General features: G+C 43.0%; 2 protein-coding genes across 3 annotated transcripts in view; one reads left to right on the forward strand and one right to left on the reverse strand.

Annotated features, from left to right (window-relative positions):
* The window catches only part of MAPRE2 (microtubule associated protein RP/EB family member 2), a 99,487-nt gene extending 84,901 nt beyond the window's left edge, over positions 1–14,586 (forward strand). For both annotated transcript variants that reach the window (XM_035894940.1, XM_009639471.2), the window contains exons 6-8: positions 1,426–1,565; positions 6,072–6,230; positions 11,943–14,586. In XM_035894940.1, the coding sequence (XP_035750833.1) occupies positions 1,426–1,565; positions 6,072–6,230; positions 11,943–12,014 (371 nt within the window). In that variant the 3' untranslated portion in view covers positions 12,015–14,586. The remainder of the gene's footprint in view (positions 1–1,425; positions 1,566–6,071; positions 6,231–11,942) is intronic.
* Positions 14,587–18,883: 4,297 nt separating this feature from the next.
* LOC104126864 (ethanolaminephosphotransferase 1) overlaps positions 18,884–20,067 on the reverse strand; it is a 39,965-nt gene continuing 38,781 nt past the window's right edge. Inside the window, exon 9 of the mRNA XM_009639472.1 lies at positions 18,884–18,949. Coding sequence (XP_009637767.1) covers positions 18,884–18,949 — 66 coding nt within the window. The remainder of the gene's footprint in view (positions 18,950–20,067) is intronic.

Genomic DNA, 20,067 nt, shown 5'->3' on the forward strand with positions numbered 1-20,067 from the left:
TTGTAAAACATTGCGTTTACAATAAATTGCTTTAATAAAGTGTTGTCTGACACTGGGGATACGTTGTAGAAATGACAACTTGGAGCAATCTGTAGTGTGCCGTAAATCAAGTAATCGTACGGGAAGAGCAGCTGAGGAGGTGTGGGGTGGGAGGTGGCTGCTGAGAAAGCTGGGGCAAATCCCTCCAGATCAGTGACTGCAAGCTCAGAGGTCATCTGGGAGCTGGGTGCTTGCTGGATACAGGCTTCCTCCTGCACCCTGTGTGTCCCGGGCTTCAGAGCCAACGACATTTGATGGTGGAGGATGACCACCGAGCCCCTCCACGTGTCCAGACAGCTGTATTTTGCTCTTTGTAAGAAATAGGGATAAACATGGGTGCTGCAAAGCACGACTTCTTAGTCATATGCCTGCTTAATAAATTAAACAGGTTGGAGAGAGGGCTGGGTTTTTGTTCTGTCGTCTGAACCCAAGGGATTTTTGTACCAGATATATGTTTGCCGCATCTGAAATGTATTCCTAGTCAGAAGGAATAAGGCAAAGGCTGTGCGTCAGGGTAGACTGCCTGGGCACCCAGGCAAGCTGGACAGCCGTGAGCCAGGCACTAATGTCCTGAGTGGGGCTGAGCAACCAGATCAAACAGCCAGTGACAAGGAGAGGAAGGATGGAGAGGCAGAGCAAGGTGCGAGGAGCTAGCTGTGGCCTTCATCTGAAGGCACTGCAAACCCTTTCACGCAAATGTTCTTCTGCTTGGGCACTGGTGTGCCTCAGGGCTTGTGAAGAGTGCCGGCGTGCCCTCATTACTTGCCATTTTTGCTGGTAGAGATGTTGCTCCATATTCTGGCAGATTTGCAGTGCAAGTAATTAAGAACAAATAACAAAACGTAAGCAGATCAAAACTCATCTCTTGGTCACTATGGCAACTGCCAGTTCACCGATGGATTTAATTCTGCGTGCTCTGTCTGAATTTCAATGCCCTTGTCTCAGGGATGGTTTACATTTGAAAATGAGGAAAGCACGGAGGCAGTTTAGCTGAGTTTATTTCGAGTCTGTCTTTCTCCATGGAAATTGAAGATAAATACCTACACTCAATATTGGGCTGGGGGAACGGTCTGTTAACGGCGTATTTTTTTAGAGCTGAAAGCTGCTGACAGCTAAGGGAACTTTATACTCTTAGTCTGATGTTTATTGATTTTATTTTCAGAGTTCTGTCATTTTGAGTAGTAAACCTAAAATAAAACTACTAGGAAGTGTGGTTTCTTCTTTCCCAAGGTATAACAACACTGGAACTTCTTCCACTGTCATCTTGAAGTAACAGAGAGAATGGCTGTCTGTAAAATGAGCATTTTTGTTTCAGTGTCAGGTTAATAGGAATGTATTTGTCGTGAGGATAAATCTTGATTATTATTTGTTTATTGTACTTTTCAGGTGCTGCTAAATCCAGTCCAGCTTCTAAACCAGGATCAACACCTTCTCGCCCATCTTCAGCAAAAAAAGCTGCACCAAGCAGCTCAGCATCCAAATCAGATAAAGATTTGGAAACTCAAGTCATACAGCTCAGTGAACAGGTAAATTTGCTTTAGGCATAAAATTAGATGCATTCATTGTCACAGGCAGGCATGAAATCTAATATTGCCCTCTGTTGAATGATGCTTTCCAGCATTATGAAAGGACAAAAGATTGAAATAGCTCAGCTGGGAAGAAAAAAAAGAGTGATTTATTGTTAAAAATAACATCTGATGGAGATGACTGGTGTTTGCCAGTATTTTTAGAAGGTGATCTTAGGGATGACAGGTAGGTCTTGCTGAAGTATGATCATTTTATTAGATGTTGAAATGTATCTTTCATTTCATTTGGATAGAAAAAAATCCCAATATTGTCTTTGCTCTTGTGTGTTACAAATTTTAAATAAATCATTTTAATGTGTCATTGTGGAGAAAACAAGCCTGTTTGTAATACCAAGGTGTTAGAGATTGGCAGCTGAATCAATTCTAGCTCATTGTACTCTGCTTTCTGGAAGAAAGGCACTAAGAAAGTAATACGCCTTTTTCATTTAAAAATGTGATCTACCTCTGTGAGAATACTTAGTTATATTATAAATAATGTTCTGCAATATAATCATTAAAGCTTCAGAATTTCTTTAATGTTAGGATTGTAAGGGCTTAATTTGCACTTATGCTATGGAGCTTTACACCACTCGGTCATTCCTGGACTTGTAAGAGTGTCTGCACTGGACATGAATAAATATCTGCATCTGGCTCAAGGCTGCGCTGTCAGAAAGGTGTAAATGTCACTATTGTAAATGAGGCCTTGATCCCTGTATTTGTCCTGGATGAGGGAAAATGGAAAGGAAAAACCTCGTATTTTTGAGTCTGAGCTGCCTGGCAGCTGCATTCAGGAAGAAGTTGTTATTCTGGATTAAGTATAATTTTCCACAATTAAGGGCATTTCAGTTTCAGACTTCCATTGACCTGAACAACAAAGATTTCAGTTTGTTGAGGCACTGTTTGCAAATTCTTGGTTACTGCTATGCACTTAAAGGTGGTGGATGGATAGCCACATCCCAGACACAGTGTGCTGCAGATTCAGGGTATGAGGGTTCTCTGAGCAGCAGAGAGCACAACCGGGTCCACCAGCCTTCCAAATGGGCTTTTGATTGTTGCTGTAACAGAAAAGGTTTTAAATGTTGCGCAAGGGATGGATGTATATATTTTTCATGGAATCTTTTTTTTTTTTTTTAATCAATGTAAGACCAGAGTTCAAACATCAGCGTAATGCAACTTAAACCCGGACATTTGTACTCAGAAGTCAGAATGTGTTCGCATCGGGAGGAAGGAGTTGGTTGGGATCTGAGCAACATAAAAATATTTGATCTTTACTAAAATAGGCAGCCGCTATCACATCTGCTGCTAATGTATTCCTAGCACATTCCACGTGTGAAAGCCTTAAGCTTTATATACAAATAACCCTGAGGGAAAATTGATTATTTCCCCCATCACCAAAGAGGAGAAGAAATGTTGAGGATTTGGAAAGCTGGTGTTTTAATAGCTAGTTTTTAAGAGACCTCTTCTAGCTAGAATGGTCTGAAAGGCTTTTTTTTAATGCTGGCGGCGTTTGGTATTTCATTGCCCACTAATGCTTACTTGTGCACCCTGGGCATATAACACAAGCCAAAAAACTTATGCTGCAAGCAGCCCTGAGCCAGCTTTTTCTGACCCCCAGTCTGAACATGCTGGAAGAACCAAACTGCCCATTTCTTACCGCTTTCCAGCAACCAGGGAGATAAGGACAGCAGCCACTTTCACCCTTTCTCTGTCTTGATTATGAGTAAGAAATGTTGTGTCTGTGGATATCAAATTCCTATGTGGCTGTAACAGATCCCCCCCCAGTCCTTTCGTGGATGGCTGCTAAGGGAGACTGAAACATGTGAACTTCCATGCAATTTGTAGTGGAAAAAATTAAGTAGTGGGGCTGTCCATACACTGTATTTTACCACAGGGTTGCTTAATGAGCTATTTGCAATAATCGTAAACCATCCATAACATTTGCTAGTTTAACAGCTCCCAACAATCTTAAAGTTTCTCTTGAAAGAGTCTTAGCTATTGCCTTGGTCTGTGCTAGTAAATTAAACACTTCCAAGGAATGTCACTGTGCACTAGAACTTGATTACCCATAGCATTAAAATGCTAAAGTGGTCCCTGCTGTGGTTTTGGTCTGTGCCAGCTAGTACACTACCAAAGAGTCTGAGTGCACTTGGGGAGGCAGCACAGACCAGGGACCATTAAATATAGAGAAGGGACCTTTACATCTGGCAAATGGCCCCAGGAGCTGTTAATGGTATGTTAGGTATAAACATAGTTTCTGAAAACAGCACCATCTTGGCTGCATGTCTACAGTGCGGACTTAATCTCCATCCTGGCTCTGCAGTCCTGTGGGTATTCATGCTACCAATAAGTACCCTCAGAGAAAAGACCCGTTGGCAGGAACTGTTGCCTTTGCACCCGTTAACTGGGTTGCAGAGGGGTACTTCTGGTCCAGAAACAGAGCATGGGCGTTAACATGCACTGTTCCTCATGCGGGATTAGCCTTCTGGCACGTAAACAGAAGGAAGAAGTAGCATGTGGATGTGCTAATTACCTGAAGAAAAACAAACAATATGTCACAGGCAAGTAGCTGCTATGTCACAGAAGAAAACCGTATCTGGTTTGGTTAGAACAGTGTTTAATGTATACTGTAGTTAATTAATTGTGTGCATATATGGATAGTTTAATGGTTCTGTTTCTTAAAACATAGTGAATGTGTAGAATAAAGACAGGAGAATGCCTTCCTAATAAATAGGTCAGAAGGGGAGTCAGTCTGAGCTATTATCGGCCAATGTTTCACCTGAAGTTCTTTGTTTTCCCAAGCTCTAGCAAGCCCAGAGCAAGAGATCTGGAAGCCGTTGCTTTCCTGTTCTGTCTGGATGCAGGCATTGCTCTAAAGGAATATGCTGCTGCAGATCCAGAAGACACATCTTAAATGTGTGGTCGTCTTCTATAGACCAAAATAGTGTTCCATTTTGCTATTCCTGCTTTCAGGAAGAAATAATTAATTTTAAGGTGACTGGTCATTGCATCAATCATCGATTCAAACTGTCAAGGGAAGACTTGGGTGTCGTACTCAGGCTGCTGGTCAGAAATGGGTTAGTATGTGAATGAGATGCTCTGAGAATCTTGCCCTGGTAATAGGTCAGTTCTGCTGTCTGACACCTCTGAGAGTGCAATCAAAGGTCAGAAAAAGGCATTGCTAGCTCAGCAGTTACGGAAAAATGAACCGATAGGATTTAGTAGGCTGTCATAGCATTGTTTGAACTCTGCTGGTATTTTTACTAGTGAAGGAAATAAATTAGCTTGTAGTAGAACTGGCAACACAGAACTTTCTATTAAATTGCATCAGTTGACTGAAGTGTGGTCTGATGCGATTTAATTTATTTAGCATGTTTTATTTAGAAAATCATTTGTATAATTGCAGGCCTTAAAACGCGGATGCTAATTTGGCTGTAATTTGGATGTGATTGGGGTCAATGTGTTTACTGTAGGCAGCTTCATCTGTGATTATTTGGATTGGTTGTTACACTGCTGTCCTCCAAATTTGAGAGCCACTTACAGATGTTATCCTGGCTGTGTATACCCTGTTGGACAGTAGTTTCTCTCTTATGCTCTCACAAAATTGTTCTTTTTTAAATGTGTGTGTATGTATGTGCGTGTGTATATCTGTGTATAACAATATATTGCAAATTCTGTCATGATTTATATGAAGCTTAATCATTAACAGCTATGTTGCCCATAAATGATTTGCAGCAGTCCTAGTGGTGAAATTGAGACTGACAGTATAGCTTGAAGAATCTTGTGATCAAGGTTGCAAAGAGAAAGATATTCGACATTTGCGAGAATTTGTTGATAGAAACAGCACATCAGTCAGAGCAGAAAGTCCATGGTGCAGCCGGTCACGGCATCAGAGTGCCGAAACACAGGTCTCTCAAAATATGGTAAGTGGCAAGGCAGAAAAGGAGAGGTGAAAAAACAACACAGCAGTACTGACATTTGCAACTAGAGGACCTTTTAATTTCCGAACTAGACAGTTTCCCTTTGTGAGCTTCTCTGCTGTATTTTTAGGCAAGGAGATATTGTAGATTTCCCAACAACTACACATTAATTCAGGCAAAATAATGCAAGTACTGAGCTGAAAGTTTTATTAATCACCATTACATGACACTTCTGGCAGCTTTGTGAGGAGACAAGTCTTAAGTAACCCTGATTCCTGAACTGCTGCTTTGGGTTTCGGTATAAAAGAGCACTGAGAAAATTGACCTTTAAGGATCAAGGTTAAGATGTATCCAAGAGGCGTAATTGGGGAGCCTGATTTACTGTTCCCTATTGTGTAAGGTTCAATCTAGCACTTCAGAAAAAAAAAGCAGACTTCATTTTAAGCTATAAAATTGAACATGTATTTAAGATTGTTTAGCATGCATAATGTTAGACTGAGTTGTTTTGTCTATAGTGCGCCTCATAACTGATGTCTTGGTTTATATGCAGGTACATTCATTAAAACTTGCACTTGAAGGCATGGAGAAGGAAAGGGATTTCTACTTTGGCAAATTAAGGGAGGTTGAACTTCTCTGCCAAGAACACGGGAGAGAGAATAATGACCTTGTCAATCGGCTAATGGAAGTCCTTTATGCTTCAGAAGAACATGTAAGTTCAAGCTTAATGCCTTTTATTTAGACAAAACAGCTTAATTTTGTAAAAATTTGTTGGCACAGTATTGGGTCATGTCCTATATTTAGGTCAGCAGAACTGTAGCAGCTAGGATTTCCATGCCTCCTCCCCCAGAAAGGAAGTCTGCATTTGCAAACAACAGACTTTTCAGCTTGGGGAAGGGATTCAGGAGACTGGTTGCTTTTCGCTGCTTCAGTGTAGGTTTTTTATTTTAGGTTTGCCGAAGTTGATCTGAAAGGGGAGGGTGTGTGTCACAATTTTAAATTGATTTCATATGGTTCTAAGCCTTAGTTTTGGGGTTTTTGTCTTCTTCCTTTCTGCATGAAGTCTTTTACTTGTGTTCTTTAACGTGTTGAAAATCACAGATATTCTGACAGCGGTGCTGTTCATGTCTACAGCTGTGAACCTTCCCTAGCCCATGTGGCAGTGTTGTAATATGTATGGTGCAGGTTGCCAAATACATAATTATATCTGCAGAGATAATGCTCTTTAGCATTTTTTTATCCTGTTGCTATAGGCAAAGTTCTTCCTTGTGCAAACCCAATAATCCTCTATTACCAAAATTTCAGAAATGTATTGTCTGCAAGATTAAGCACGAATCTCATTGCGTCTTAGACTCAGTGCTGTAGACACGGAACAAAGCAAGAAGCTTGCAAAGGGTGCTGGTTAAATTCCTCGGGTACATTCAGGGATAATGATTCAGTGGAGATTTAGCTGAACTACTCCCATTCATGTTAACTAAATCCCTGTATGCCCTGTACTGCCGATTGACCCTTCAGTCTCCAGCAGACGATGGCTTTGGCTCTGGAGCATATAAGCATCAACTTAATCTCTCAGCAGCACTGTGGTACCGTCGGCTGTCTTATAGCTGTTCCCAGAAAGCTGTTGCAGCAGCTTTTTTATCAAAAATAGCGCCGAAGCAGCTACTAGCTGACATGCTTTTCTAAAGGAGACTAGTAGAGCATAAATGAAAGTTAGGTGCAAGAGGGACATGAGCTTACTGCTGACAGGGGCCACTGCTCAGATGAGAAGTGACAGGGGAAAGAGGATTTGTTCAATGGTGCGGGGCAAGTGCTGGAGAGGAAAAGGAGGAGGAAACCATTATTTTCACCGGAATAAACAATAAGGCAAATTTGCTAGGCACGTGATAACAGGCTAAAAGAATTACATATATATAGCGGTCAGAGAAAATGTCTTCTGGATTCAAGAACAGTGATTTATTTATAAAGCAAAGCCAGAAAAATCCCTCTTTTCCCCATACCCCTACCACATCTGTCTGTCTGTTGGCTTAAATAGCAAGCAATTCCCCGCCAAGGAATGCATTTGTTGCTTTTCTTCCTGCAGTTTTCCTTACTGGCAGAACACGTTACAAAATGTTCTACTTCAGCCCACATCCCAGTGTTTCATCTGCTTCCTCCCACCAAGCCTTTCTCTGTGGAAGGCATCATCCATGCCTGCGCGTGAATTACATACAACGACCATGCCTTTATCTAAAATGGGTTTGCAGGTGGAGGCCGGGCATGTCACTTCAGCAGGGGAGCACTGCTCCCCTAGAGGAGAATACGGAGGCCATTCCCCACGCAATTTTTTTGTACCTTTTAGTGGGAGGCTTGGTCTCCTCCTCTTCCAGGGTGCATTTCTTCCTCAGCTTAGAAGACAGACTGCAATTTGCTGAGGAAAGGCCCCGATGTATTAGCACTGAACCAAAGACTGTGGTTCCCTTGCTGAGGCAGCCTGCCCACTTTTTGGTTTTGGACTTCGCTGTCTCATTGCCCTGCTTTGTCCTTCAGCTCTGTTTTTTCTCTCTCTGCAATGAATTTGTCCCAGGTTAAATTCTGTATCTTGCAGCATTTTGCAGGTTAATCCCTCGGTAACAGCGGTTTGGCTTTCCCAAGACCCAGATGGGAAATAGCCCTGATTCCCAAACCACAGGCAACTCCAGCATTCCTAGTTTCTTAATAATGAGTTCATCGTAAATCCAGCTTAGATTTTTTTTTTTTTAATCTTTGTTTCAGAGTGTCTCAAGTATACAGAGGCAAAGTGGAAGAAAAGGGTTATATTAATTTTCAGGATTTGTGTTATAAGTGATGCTGTGGTATGAGGCTTTTTTTAGGGAAGAGGATGCATGGTAATGCAGCTCACACATACTGCCCAAGCGATCCCTGACCAAAGGCTTCTACTTGAATATCATAACTCACTTAGATTTATTTTTAGTTCATACTTCCAATAACTGTTTGATACCAATCTCAAAGTCTTCCTTCCTAGCTGCATTTGACAGGCATCTACTGTATCCCATGTGGCGTAGAGATCACATCCTATTTTTCATACCAACTGTTCTTATTCAGAAGGGACAGGTCTACCCTTATACTTAATTTTCTGTTATGCTTAATTTAATCCTCCTAAAAGAAAAAAAATCTGCACAGCACTTTTAAGTAGTCACATCTCCCAGTAGTTCACAGGTCCCCCATGAGCATTGTAGGCCCTTAGGTAAATTGTGTGTAGAACGATTCAGAATGCAAATTTAGAGTTTAGTCCCTATAAAAACCATTCTCCAGAGGTTTGATTATTGTGGTATTGTACTGAAGAGGTTTTTATCAGGTTCATATCATAGGGGAGGGGTGTTAATTGGGGTTTTTCTCAGAATTCCAAGTCACAGCATCGTTTCAACCATGTCACTTCATAAGCTTCTGTTCTGTTTAATTCAGTAAAGGCTAAATTTTTAAGACTGATTTCCTTTATTATTATTATTATTTGGTTTTGATTTTGTTGAGTCTTACAGCACAAATATCAATCCATTTGGGTTCCTTGTTTTTAGAGGCTCCCTTTTCCCTGTTATGGTTCTGTTTTAAACCTCATCATTATGTCTCTGCTTATGCAAGAGGGTGTTGTATCTGCTATTGTCACTTAACGTTTGGCTGATCGGTCTGCAATCCTTTGTAATTTCTAATTACAAATTGCTCATTTGTAATCCTACTTCTTCATCAAAAATGTCAAAAGTTGACAGAGAGTGGTGTTAAAAAAGGTTACATGTGGGTGGTGGGGAGAAGTGGCCCCTAGCACTCATGCTGTGACTGCTATAGACAGCATTGAGACCTCGGATAACATGGGAAGCATTTGGTCAGACGGTCTTACAGTAGGAGACCTTCAGACTGTTGAAACGGAAGAGGTCGTGTGCCTAGTTGTGAAACCCAGGCCACGTAGGTCTTCACATAAAGCAAAAATGTAGGAAAGCTTCTGCTTAGGCTGTTCAGGTTCCGTTCATGCAGAAGTTGGGTGGGTTGCTGCCGTTTGATCTGTTGGTTGCTCAGCTCAAGTTTCCAAAGCAGTTGCTCAAAATGCAGTTGGCTTTGTATCTTTCTGCTCTAGCAGCTACTACACCCGCTGCTGCTTTTGGAAAAGGCACTCACCCCCCACCCCCAACAGCTGGTTTTCATAAAGTCTAGCTCTTCGGTCTACAGGCACACCTGAATAGTTTGAGGCAGATGGATCGAAGGGTCAAAAGAGAGCGCCTCCCATTGTGGGAGACAGAGATGACCGTGATCGTGTGATCCAAGCCAGAAATAAATGCTCTAAATAGATCTTCCACTACTTCCCTTATTAGGGGATGCTATTCAAGGAGATTCCACAGTCCCAAGGTAATTGGGCGTAGTGACTCTTGTCTTTCCCATTTCATGTATTTATACAAGCTGTACATACTGAGAAGCACGTGTCCAAGTCTCAGAACAACTCCTGAGGTTGTCAAATACGATTTACCATTTCCATCAAAGGTAGGCCTGGCTGCAGAGCTGCAGAGCAGGTTCCCAAGCCATTCCTTGCGGTTAGGGGCTTTTCCTATTACATGCATGAAAGCATAGCATGTACGTGACCTGTAAAATCGCATGAGTGGGCTTTCTACTACGTGTCTCTCATAAACTCTGCATACATAGAGCCTATGGAACAGGTGAATTCCAGAGCAGGTCACCTCAACGCATAAGGAGGGTCAGGGTAGATGGGGTTAAGGGAATGTAGCAGCTAAATAAGCTTCAGTTTTCTCACCCCATAAGGCAGGGTCACGTTCTCACAGCTGTCAGCTTCTCTCTGCAAAACTCCTGTTCTCTGCAAGTCTTGCACCCTTGCAGCCCATCACAGGAGTTGTGATTTTTAGATACTACGCAAAAAGCTGTTTTGACATGCTGTACCTACTGTATGTACTAAGGGCATCGTTCCCCCCAAGGGGCCATAAGGTGCTAAACTGCAGTTGTTCTGACTGACGTGTGTGGCTTCTACCTGAAGATAGCACCTGAATGACAGAAAGCTTGCTTTCTGGTGGAATTTGGCTGTTTCTGTATGTGGTAAACAGCTGACTATTTCCATTGTGTCAGCAAATGTTGGGAACCTTATTCTGTTCCTGCTCTTTAGAAATACGAATATTTTATTACCAGAAGGGAAATACTTTCTTATTGCATAAGCTGCTCTGAACTGTTCTGGGAAAACTCAAATTATGGCCTCCCTTCGCTGCTAATTTTTGCCTCAGATTTGAAAAGTTAGCAGCATCGATTTGTTCAAGTTTGTTGTTCCAAGCCTCGTGCTTCTAACAAAAATTGCCAGGAGCCAGGCGAGTTCTGCAGAGGTACCACATCAGGGATGCAGCTCAGTCTCTTGGAAAAGTGTTTTCCTTTGGAGCTGCCTGCAGCGGAGCGCTGCTAATGCAGGACCGAGAGTAGATGTGTGGGATCTTGTCAGTGAACTGTGCTCCGGAAAAGTGGAAGCCACTTGAGAGAAAAGCTGTAAATGCAGCTGCGCTTAGTGGGAATACAGAAGGAATGCCCTGAGAGTCAGCCAGTCTTTTTGAGCTCTGAGACATCCAGGCCAACTCAACATAGCAGGTGTGTTGTCTCGAAATTGGAAATTGTTTAAAACTGGTATCACCTGCAGTGAGGATCCAGCCTTCCTTTCAGTCAGGGATTCTTCTTGCCAATGGCGCAACATGTACTCAGAGAGACAGCTCTGGAAAATACTGCACATAAGAGAAGTGTTTACAAGTAAATAGTGCTTTTAACAGCAGCTCTGTAAAACAGGGAATACTGGGCTCAATTCCTTTTTTCAAAGAAAATGCATTTGCGAGTCTTTGGTTATATTTTCTGGATACTGTTAAAAATCACTGTTTTGGTAACCTTTGAACTCTGGTCTAGCATCGGTATATTCCTTTGAGAAAGTACTATATCTGACTGCAAAAAGGAGGCTGAGTTTAACTTTTAAAGCAGGTGATAGCAAAAGTGTCTTGACTGTTTAGTGATCTAAAACTAGAGTGAAGATCGTGTGAAAACTATAGCAGACAGGTTCGGAAATCCTTGGACAAACTGAAAGTGGGGGAGGAGGACATCAGGATGCTATGATACAGCATCACATCTCGCTGTCTAGCTCTTCAGATGTGCACTTACCGGAACAGCTAACACTCAGTGATGGTGAAAACTGGCACTTCTTCTGGAGAAGTATCAGCACTGCATGTGCATTCATTAAAAGCAAAGTGAATACATTTTAATGTGGTATTACGAGGTGCTGCTTTTCTCAGGTTTCAGCTCATTTTGTACTTAGGTGCATGAAAATTAGAAGTTAAGCTTTAGGCTATGATGGGCACTGTGGGGCAGCAAGATTACATGCGAAATGCTTTCTGCTGAAGAATGTTCTGGGGTCTTTTTCTCCCTGCAGGAGAGCCACACAGAAGAGCATGAAGGTGAAGAGCAAGTCCATGAACAGCCCCAGCAGCAGGAGGAGTACTGACTCACCCAGCGTCTCTGACAATTTTCGTTTTGTGTGAGAACTTTCTTCTGGAGAATGGAACATGTGTGGCCTCAAACTTGAAACCAGTTCACTCCCAGTCTGCCATTAACATTTATGTACCATAGTGAGTGCCAGCCAACCACTGCATTCTGTACCCATATTTTGCCAAGATGCATTTGCAGACGTCTTCTTTCAGTGTATCTTCCCAAGAGGTTGTAGGGCTACATCACCTACTGTACATCACTGCAACTTCACCACTTGGCTGCTTGAGATTTGTTCTGCTCTTTAAAAAAAAAAACAAACAAATATATATTTATTTTTTTTTCTTTTTTGTCTTAAGTATGATACACTTGTAACTTGTTCTAACATATTTATATTGGCATTTTGTGTGGCAAGAAGTACCGTACCACTAGCTGTGTCTCTCACTTTGTGGTGCTTTCGCGTTTTCTAGTACATCTGCCTTGGGGCATAAATTCGGTCAAAGAATTGGAATAAAGGGATACAGTGGAAGTCATACTCAAGCCATAACGACGAGGTGTGTTGTGGAGGAAAATGCTCGTGTTGCTCACGTTTATTCCTTTCCTGCCTTCACAAAATGGAAGGCAGATCATCTGTTTCGCTAGGAGAGATTTAAACCCCTGTGTTAGAAAGCTTGTTAGAAAGCCGCATGGTATGTTTTTTGGCTTATTTCTGGAGGAACAGACATCCACTTAAGTTTTTTGAAAAGCCTCCCAGTTTCCTGACTAGTCAATAGACATTTCCCAGCTTTTTTTCCTTCCTGAGGAATCCAGTCCCAGCTTCCAGCTTCAGCTCTGCCTCCGCAGAGCTCAGTGCTAACAGAGGAGAGAAATCTCCTTGACACAAGTGTAGCTGCAGGACACGATCTCTGCCGTCATGCTTGGCTTCCCACCCCTCAGAAGAGGACAAAGTAGGCCAGCCATTTCTTTTTGCTATCCTTCCCCCCTCTGCTGCCCCGGCCATACAAGTATGGAAGACAGAAAATTTCCTCGCTAGTGCGAGGCATGGGGAAAAGCCAGCAACAGCACTAGCCATGAACTTCCACTCCGACGTGGGTGGTGGACACCTCACGGGTGTCGAGGCTGCTTCCAAAGCGTGGAGAGGCAGTGAGGAGTCCTCCTGGAGACAGAGCACACATCAGAGGGGGACCAGGTGACCGAGGGGCACGGAGCTGGTTCTGCGCTTGGCTGACCTTCCCCTGGCAAGGCCGGCGGGGTGCAGAACCGCATCTGCCCTGGAGATGTCTGCAGTGAGAGCGTTCCCCTCCAGTGTGGTCCCATCGCCCTGTTCGAAATGATGGTGTTTTATAAACAGAAGTATCTTGAAGTGTATAAAGCATTCCTTACTTTTCTCGTAAAACTGTGCGTTGTAGTCTCTCTGAGTATGTAATGCTTGGGATTCTTGGGTCTCTCACTTGATTTTCTTCATTCTGGAGTGTTGTGCTGATTTAGCAGGTACATGGAAGTCCCGTCCCAATTGGCAGCCACTGAAAAACTCTCCAAAGCCTATTGAACAGCTATAAATCATCCTAGACCTTCATGTGCTCCTAGAGCCTAAGTTCCAAGCTTACGCTTCCATGAGAGTTTCTCAATTTCTCAACCCCCAGCGCGCACACACACACGCACGCATGCACGCGCCGTTTTCTGTTCCTCATCAATCTTTTGCAGCTAAGTGGCTCTTAGTTAAATGTGAGATCCCGGCTGTCGTGTTGCACCACAGACAACATATTAAATACTGTTAAGCATTAGAACAGGTATTTCCAGTTCCTTGATTGCTCCCCCTGCTCAGCAGAAGAGTTCCTGGCCCCTGCGGGCTGAAGGTTTCCCAGCCCTGCCTCCAGCATTGACCTCACGTCCTACCCGGTGATGAAATGCACGTACTGCAGCCTGCAGGCCAGCGCTTTCCTTTCCCGTTTCCATTGGTTACAAAAACGGTCTGCTTTATACAAATGTGTATATTCCAAAATAAGTATTTCCAAGAATCACCACAAATGGGGGAATTGTCATTTTCGTTGTATTTGTGTTTATTAGAACATATGTACTTATTACAATTGTCATTGTAATAAATGGTAGTTCTTCATAATACTGTTGAACCGAGGAGCAGTTACTAATTTTTTTTCCAGTCTCCAGAATGTCCTTTAACCTGTGTGGGATTTCTGATGGGGCGAGGAGTTTGGGATCAGGCTGTAAACTTAATTTCATCCGCGCCAGTCTCTGCTTACTGCAGCTCGTCCTTCTGCTAACGCTCGAGCAGATGCATGGAGAGCACTTCAAGAGGAAATGTTTTTCTGAAGGTGCAATCGGTTGGGTTGCGGAGCTCCCCGGGGGGTTCGTAGCCAGGCTGTTGTGCCTCTCTCCTTTTCTCTCTTTGAAGCACATTTTAAAAAAAATTTTTTTAAAAAGGTGAACTTCATTTCCTGAAAATTCCTTATATCCTATTTCTGGTCTGAGGACCACAGCCCTCTCACTGCTTGTATTAAGGGGGAAGTGACTGAGCCAGGGAGCCAGGGCAGTAAAGTACCTCGAGGGCGCTAGAAATTCGGCTGTGCTGAGGGGAGACCATTATTCCGTTATGGTTTTAATATGCATTTGTAATTACCTTTACTAAATAGCACACCATAAAGCTTTGGTTATATATTAAATGTAAACTGAAAGGAATGTAAACATATGTATTGTTAATTATAAATCGATAAGTAATGGCATAATAGATACAAAAAGTCTTATTCAGATGTATCAGTCATTTTACATTATCCACAAATTGTCGCATGGTAGAGTAGATTTTTGTCTGAATATGTGAATAACTTGACTTGCGTTTATCTTTTTACATATTTAATAAAAAAATATATGTTAAAATCTGTCTAGCTCTAGAGACTATTCGAAACATTCTAAAAGAATACTTTCTGGTTTAAATACATATTTTTGTTTCATTAGTGACTGCATATGGGAGCAGGAAGAAAAAGGCAGCTGCTTTAAACAAAAAAGTTCACTTTTGCTGTGTGCATAGGTAGTATCTTTTTCCCCAAGAGCTCGGCAACTGTATCCCCTTCTACAAATCAAAAAAGAAAATGCATGTATGCATGTGCACGTAAACAGAACATTCTTCTTTATGGTAAATGCTTTCCGATTTCAGACCTCTAAATCTCTTGTTGTATTGCGGTTTTGATACAGCAAAAGCAAAACTCACAGCAGCCAGGAGGAGAGGAGAGTGCTATAGCAAGGGCACTGAAGCTCCCCATGGACTTTTGTTGCAATGGCCAAGTATTCAGGGATGAATCTTCAGAGCAGCACATAAAGGCCACCTACATTTTAGATTAAAATATTAGGGTTTTGGAAGAAAAGGAGGAAACAGCATTGTAATTCTCACAGCTCTGATCTTCTGCAGCTTGAGCAATGTTGCTGCAGTAGCTGCTGCTAAATCTCCAGGGATTTGAGCCAGGACCTCTTTCTGCCGTGCATTGAAGCCACCTGGTCGTGTCCCACCACCACCAGGTCAGCCTGAGCCGTCCCACTGCTTTCGGGGATCCCTAGGGGGCTGAGGCTGAGCCACTGCCCAGCCCCACTTAGGGAAGGTTTCTGGTAGAGGGGGGGAGACGAAGCCAGGACCAGAGGAGCCCATTTCCAACCCGGGCACTCAAACCTGGGAGAGCGGTGCTAGTTTAGCTGATTTTCAGAAGACCTGGGGGGGTGTGTGTGTGTGTGTATTTGGGCTAGTGCGAATGCTCGTTTTCAGAAGACTTGGGGGGGTGTGTGTGTGTATTTGGGCTAGTGCGAATGCTCAACAGCATAAAAAAAAAAGTAATATATTTTCCAGTTCAAATAGTTGAAAACTTTGTCCCACAATGTTGTGACCAAAATAAATTGTTCTTGGACTGTTAGGTCATCTTCATACCGGTATCTGACTTTGCAAAATAAATCTGTCACCATACTGTCCTATGAACAAAGCATTTTTATTCCTGTTCATTGAACCAGTTGCCATCTAAGATGGCTAACAATTCAATATATACACTGTGCAATACATGATCTGTTCTTATACTTGTCTTTATAGAGATTGTAGTGACAAGCTGCTTTAAAAAAGAAAAAGTTATTTGCCATGTCTTCATATAGGATGTGAAAAAGCTGTCTGGAGCTTAATTTCCTTTAAAAGTGATACTGTATTTCTCTTTAGAAAGGTACAAGTGCAGGCAGGTTGTGGCAGTTCAAGTTTTATCATTTCTTTTAATTAAATATTTCAAAATACTCCATTACAGTGCATCAAATTGTGCTGCTTCTGTGACCCATATGTCCAGCTGTTTAATAAATAAGTGCAAGAGAGAGGGAAAAGGGAAGTCTGTCCACAGAGTTCCTCCAGTACAACCACATTTGATCCAGAAGTATTTTTGTTCATTTTATTCTTATTTTTTTCTCCTCAGGACTTCCTCCAGATCCTTTTGATGGATGGGTTAAATACAAACGGTTGAAATAGGTGAGACTTTTGTGAAGGTGTTTCTGGTATAAGATGTAATACTTAACTGCATCAAACAGCGAGATTGCTGGGTGCATGCCTACATGAAACTCGTCGTTCCCCGTCAAGCACAGTCAGAACGGCCTTTTTTAGCACCCCTCATTAAACAGCCGTCAGCCTTACTTTAAGACAGTCCTTGGGCAGTTAGGAAGCCTCTCGGTGGAGACCCCATGCTCCCTCGGCATCACGCAGGGCAGGGGCACGGCCACCCCACCGGCGGGGAGGAAGGCTGGAAGATACCTCTCGCTGTTCTAGCTGCAGCACTGGAGCTGGACCGCAGGGGTGCCGGAGAGTGTGGGAGCTTCCCTTCCCTACAGGGCTCTTGGCAAAATCTCCAAACCAGCATTAACAGGATGACCGGTGTCCTCTGCCTAACTCGAACCTTGAGCTGCTTGAACTGTGACGGGAGCACTATGTCCATTTGGCGGGCGGGACCCTCAGTGTGCTTGTTTGGTAGGTGGAACATGCGTACTTTCAAACCATAAGCAACTTTACAAGTCGGTGTGGTATTTCTGCTTTGTGAAGAGGGGAAGCTGATCACAGAATCATAGAATTGTTTAGGTTGGAAAAAACCTTTAAGATCATCAAGTCCAACCATTTACCTAACCCTGCCATCCCACCACTAAACCATGTCCCTAAGCACCTCAGCTACCTGTCTTTTAAATACCTCCTGGGATGGGGACTCGACCACTTCCCTGGGCAGCCCGTTCCAGTGCTTGACAACCCTTTTGGTGAAGAAATTTTTCATAACGTCCAACCTAAGCCTGCCCTGGTGCAACTTGAGGCCATTTCCCCTCATCCTATTGCCCGTTACCTGGGAGAAGACACCAAAACCCACCTGGCTACACCCTCCTGTCAGGCAGTTGTAGTGCAGGTTTGTCCCCTGGTACCCACAGCAAGGGCTGCCGGGGGAAATCAGCCCTACCTGACACTGTGGTAAAGTCAACTACTGTAACAGGTGGGACAAACTTAAATTGAACCTGTTCACGGAGGTATGGCTGGTGGGTGCTCAGCTGCAAATATTAAGAGCAGCTACTGATGTAAGGGTATGTTAACTGGGGAAAAAATGATCCAGGCAGGGAAATGGTCTAAGAACTGGAAAAGGTGAACTTAAGGCTCATCAGGTCAGCAGCTGCGCTTCTGCCCTGCTTCTGGCAAACGAGATGATAGATAACTAGTTAATAAACGTGCCAGGCAGTCAGTCATGTACCTCTGTGCAAGAGGTGTAGTCTAATGCTTACCTTGGGGAAAGCGGACAGATTGTTTCATTACTGCTTCAAGTGCCCCCTGGCTAGGGCAGCATATGAAAAGAGATGAGACTCACATTCTTGCTCCTTCCTCCAAGGCACGCAGAAAACCTACATATATTATAGATGAAGTGAGCAGTTTACATCTGCATGCAAATGTATAATGGCTAAAAAAAGCTTTTCTTGTCTCAATTTGTTGTTGTTGCCTAAAACCACAAGAATTTGTTTTAAGCACGCAGGCAAATTATAATTTGTGTCGTGTTTTGCACTCATAGATGAGGTTTGGCTAACTAGTTTTGCAGTGAAATATGAGAATCTTCAAAGGCTTGTTGGCCAAATTTATTCGCAGCTGGTTACCTTTGTAGGGTATATTGCTTGTTGCTACCGAAATATCAACAACACGCTTGTTACTGCCTAGAAAATAAGTATAAAGGCCAACTCCTGCCTGTGTTTCTGACAGATACAGGTCAGCCGAGATGCATCTGAATGCTGGGGGGAAAAAATCATATGTTTCAAAAATGCTTTTACTGTACCCATAGCTTTCTGAGCTCATTCTCTTTTCTTCACACATTCATTCGAGGTGAGGAAAAGACTGAATGCGCATAAGCCCTTCAGGAGGCTGTATGGAAGAAATGAGTTGTGAGAAAATGAATCTGGAGAACGAAGCAGGCACAGATGTCTGAGTGGGAAGGACGTACAGGGAGGGTTTGCACTGCCAGGGTCCCACGGGTGACCAGGCTGGGCAAAACCAGTGCTGGTTATAAACCACCAAGGATCTCATGTAACCTGGCATGGATTTATCCAGGATTTTGGACACAGTGGCAAGGAGGAGGAAGACAAAAGCTCCAGAGAGGGCAGTAACACGGCATTAGTGAAGAGAATAAATATTAGCAGCAGAACAACTTGGTAAACGCTTCTCTGCTGGACGGGGATCTTCTTCTGAGATGAAGCATCTCGCTGCATAGCTCTTTGTCGCAGTGGTTCGGATATCTGGACTATTCTATTCTTTGGTTATTTTAATCAGGTTAATTCCAGCTATTTATCACATCAGAAGAGTTGCAAATCTCCACATCAAGTGTTACAGTCTGATCATAGCGCAGGTGTTCACTCCTGGACACGTTTCTTCAGGGAAAAGATGTAAATGTTCAAGTGCTCACTCAGCTGCCTCCCCTAAAGAGAAATCACGGAGATTAGCAACCAGTTTAGTGCGTGCTTCACAGCTCACTGTCTCTCTCCTCCTGGTGAGAGAGGGGAGGACCCAACCCAGTCCTCGCGTACTTGGGAACCTATGAGTACATGGGGACCCACAAGTACTCAAGCAAGAGAGCTGTGGTCTTTACTTGCAGCACACTGACGGAAAGCTAAATCGCTACTGACCAAATTCACAGATGACCTAAACTGTGATGGAGCTGGGCCCCTTCGGTCAGTGGTGAATTTTGACCAGGTATTTTTTATTTCCATTCTGACCTCCACTGAACTGGCCCGTATCCCTGCTGGGGTAAAATCTACTACCATGCCAACGTCTGCTGACAAAATGCTTCTTTCAAAGTAAAAGCCTTGCATCCCAATGGTGCATCTTAAATAAAAGAATGCTGACCAACTCCCTGTGAAATGAAACCTTTGCCATGCAAGGTGTTTTATCGAAAAGCAAACCCCCATTAAGACACTTTCCTAGGGATTATGTGGCAATACTCTTCAGAAAAGAGGGCATTAACTGAGGAAAGATGAATTTAAGCAGTAATTCCAATGGCAGTAAATGACAAAACTAGTATCTAGCAGACACAAAAATACAGTGGTAAGACTGAATGAACTGGAAAACCATTCATGTCTCCATGTCTCTCTCATGCTAAGAGAGGGCTAAGAAAACATTAGAAATTGGGATGGCTGTTTTGCTTGTAGATTCAAACCAAAGTTAACCTTATTTTATGAATTCTATTCAGGTCACTTTACATTTTATCTTCCTATTTTTTCAGTCAAGTAACTTCAGGAAGAAGAAAGGGAAAAAAAGGGGTGGGAGCATTCATGCCATGTGGGTCGACTGCTATGTAAAACCAGTCTGTAAATATCCTGATTGTGATGGGTTTAAAGCTGAAACCAGTCAGCTACGTTAGAATAATTCAGGTCACTGAAGTTGCTGCACGTGTGAAAAGGCGCTGCCTGCAGTAAACTTGACTTTTTTTTTAACTTCAGACAAAATAAAACAATACGCAGAAATAAAAAAAACCATAACTGAACATTCAGACTCCCAGACACTTCCCCAGCCAGACAGCGTAGAGACCGCCCCCAGG

The sequence above is a fragment of the Egretta garzetta genome, unplaced genomic scaffold, assembly GCF_000687185.1.
Source record: "Egretta garzetta isolate BGI_Z169 unplaced genomic scaffold, ASM68718v1 scaffold35, whole genome shotgun sequence".
In the NCBI taxonomy this organism is placed as follows: Eukaryota; Metazoa; Chordata; class Aves; order Pelecaniformes; family Ardeidae; genus Egretta; species Egretta garzetta.